This window comes from Octopus bimaculoides, chromosome 11 (assembly GCF_001194135.2).
Source record: "Octopus bimaculoides isolate UCB-OBI-ISO-001 chromosome 11, ASM119413v2, whole genome shotgun sequence".
Lineage (NCBI taxonomy): Eukaryota > Metazoa > Mollusca > Cephalopoda > Octopoda > Octopodidae > Octopus > Octopus bimaculoides.
The window spans coordinates 17,384,383-17,387,227 of record NC_068991.1 but is presented as its reverse complement, the minus strand read 5'-3'; the positions used below and the strand labels follow the sequence as shown (position 1 = coordinate 17,387,227).

General features: G+C 36.1%; 1 protein-coding gene across 5 annotated transcripts in view; it reads right to left on the bottom strand.

The window, feature by feature from the left end:
• Nucleotides 1–2,845, bottom strand: part of LOC106876467 (carbonic anhydrase 12) — a 27,017-nt gene that overhangs the window by 4,396 nt on the left and 19,776 nt on the right. For 4 of the 5 annotated variants that reach the window (XM_014925027.2, XM_014925028.2, XM_052971539.1 and 1 more), the window contains exons 8-9: nucleotides 2,740–2,812; nucleotides 617–774 (exon numbers count right to left, since the gene is read on the bottom strand). In XM_014925027.2, coding sequence (XP_014780513.1) covers nucleotides 617–774; nucleotides 2,740–2,812 — 231 coding nt within the window. The remainder of the gene's footprint in view (nucleotides 1–616; nucleotides 775–2,739; nucleotides 2,813–2,845) is intronic. The other variant, XM_052971542.1, reaches the window with a different exon arrangement.

The window sequence follows — 2,845 nt, the reverse complement described above, 5'->3', positions numbered from 1 at the left end:
GACGAAGTTTTAAACAAAATGAAAGCAATGTGTGAGAGATAATACATATACAGAGAGAGAGAGAGAGAGAGAGAGAGAGTGTGTGATAAAGCATGTGGTAAATAATAGAGAGAAAGAGATTCACAGTGACAGATAGAGAAGGAGAACTGTCGATCTAAAAGTTGAGGTATTTCTGGTAGAAAATTATATATTTTGAATTTTTTTACAGATGACATTTTCTTTGGGACATAGGTTTCGAAAATCAAATTCGTTTTGCTCAAGGATGCATAACCACATACACTCGCATTTGTATAATAAATAAGATCTATCTATCTATCTATCTATCTATCTATCTATTTGTCTGTTTGTCTGTCTCTCTCTCTCTCTGTACACACAAAAACATACATATGAACTGAAAAATACTGCCGTCACTGGCAAGGAGGTAGAACTTTGAAGCATGTACTATGCTTTCGCTGCTTGTTTTAGTACCTATGTAGTCACCAGCAGATGTAGATCTGTATCCATATATTTTGTATGCGCGTATATATATTTGTATGTATATATTTGTGAGTATATACGTATTTGTATGTATGCATGTATGTACATATGCATTTACTTCCTCACACTCTTGCCTTACCTGACCTGAAGATATTTGAAGTGCATCCTTGAATATTACCCATATAACTGTCTCCCAACAAGGTGGGTATGTCAAACTGCCTTCATAACGGTAATAACAAGTTTGATTAACAGGAAAAAATGCCTCTAGCTTCCAAGAAATCACGGGGTATCTATTACCTGTAAAGGAAAATAATACCGTTACATATATTATAACATAGATATATAGATGACTTTGAGATTTGGCTCAGTCTAAGATTGTCAAGATATTTGAGTTTTACAAGCTTCTTACATTTTTTGCTTCAACTTGTGGGGGAAAGTTTGTGGTTGCTGAGTACATGTGGTTTAATATTGTATTTTCTCATGCAAAGTAATATCCTTTTGGATAGTTCAAGTGGCTTAGCAGGATGATACTTTGTATGTTCTCACTTTTGCTGCCTGCCTACCTACCTACCTGCCTGCCTGCCTGCCTACCCCCCCCCCCACACACACAGAGAAAAGCCTGTTTATTATTTGACTTCTGATAACATCTATAGTTAACAAAAGAATAAAAAATAAACAGAAATTCTACTTCACGACAATTATTCATCTATATGGTAAATATGCTAAAAATAAAAACAAGAAAGTTATATCATAGGTGCAGGCATGGCTGTGTGGTAAGAAGCTTGGTTCCCAACTACATGATTCTGAGTTCAGTCTCACTATGTGGCACCTTGGGCAAGTGTCTTCTACTATAGCCTTGGACTGACCAAAGCCTTATGAGTGGATCTGATAAGCAGAAACTGAAAGAAGCCCATCGTGTATATGTGTGCATTTTTGTGTCTGTTTGTCCCCACCATCATCGCTTGACAACAGGTTCTGGTGTATCTATGTCTCCGTAACTTGGTGATTCGGCAAAGAGACAATGGAATAAGTACTAGACTTAAAAACAAGTCCTGGGGTAGAATTGTTCAACAAAAAACACAGCTGCAGTCAAATGACTGAAACAAGTAAAAGAATATTAGATTATAGGAAAAGCAATTATAATTAATGGGTTATTTACTATTGAAATATGTAAATGTTTTTCTATATTTGTGAGAACATTTCAATGTAAAATTACTTCAACAAACGTACATACCTATATGTATGTATGTATGTATGTATGTATGTATGTATGTATGTATATATATATATATATATATATATATATATATATATATATGTGTGTGTGTGTGTATGTATATAAATATGTGTGTGTATATATATATATATATATATATACTAGCAGCTAAGCCCAGTTTCACCTGGTCAGTTTGGATGTTATGGCTGTAAAACCTGCTCTGTGTAAACATTCAACTTGTTTGGGCATGCCTACGTTAAAAAACAATTTTAGAATGACTACCAAAATCCCTACTAAAACAGAGTAGCCGTGGGTAGATTTTCTACCTGACCGGCTCCTGTCAGCTGTCCTACCCATGCATGCGTGGAAGACGATGGCGATAAATATATATAACTTTCTCACTTATTTTTCATGGTGAATATGCCAGTGCTGAATATGCCAGCCGGTGCATGAGGTATTAAATGCTTTGAAATGTGCAGGAGCAAAAGTGTGGCATGCTGGCGCGATGTAAGTGACAAACAACTTTCTCTATGTATACGTGACTGACCTAGGGTCTTACAGAGGCGAGTTGTGTCTACAAGTGCGCAGGGAGCATGAAAAATAAGCGAGAAAGGCATGGTGTGGTGCATGAATGTGACAATGTCAACATATATGTGTGTATGAACAATGTGTGCAGATGCGTATACAAGGCCAGGCGCCGAGGAAAGGTGCATGCGTGTGTGTATGTAATAATATATTTTCAAAGCGAACGAAAAGAATTACATGCAATATAATAGAACATTCAAAAAGATATGCACATGAATTTAGTTGTTTTAGTGAAACGAATCATCATGGAATATGTACCATGGCAGGAAGGAAAACTAGTCCAGTTGATTCCTAATGCAGGAAAAGTCTTGGTCCCTGTCTGACTCCCCAGCTCACACGCACGCACACATTGCATGCACGCACACATGCATGCAAGACCGTTACTCTAAAATTCGTTTCTTATTTTTAATCGTCCTCTGTAGCAATTACTCAGTGTATGTTCATATAAATTTACAATTTACCTTTAAATTTTACCATTTTGACATTTTTCACTACGTCGGCCAAATCTTCATTGTCTGCATATGATTTATCATTCTGCAAATTAGAAAAGAAAGGCTATTTATATAT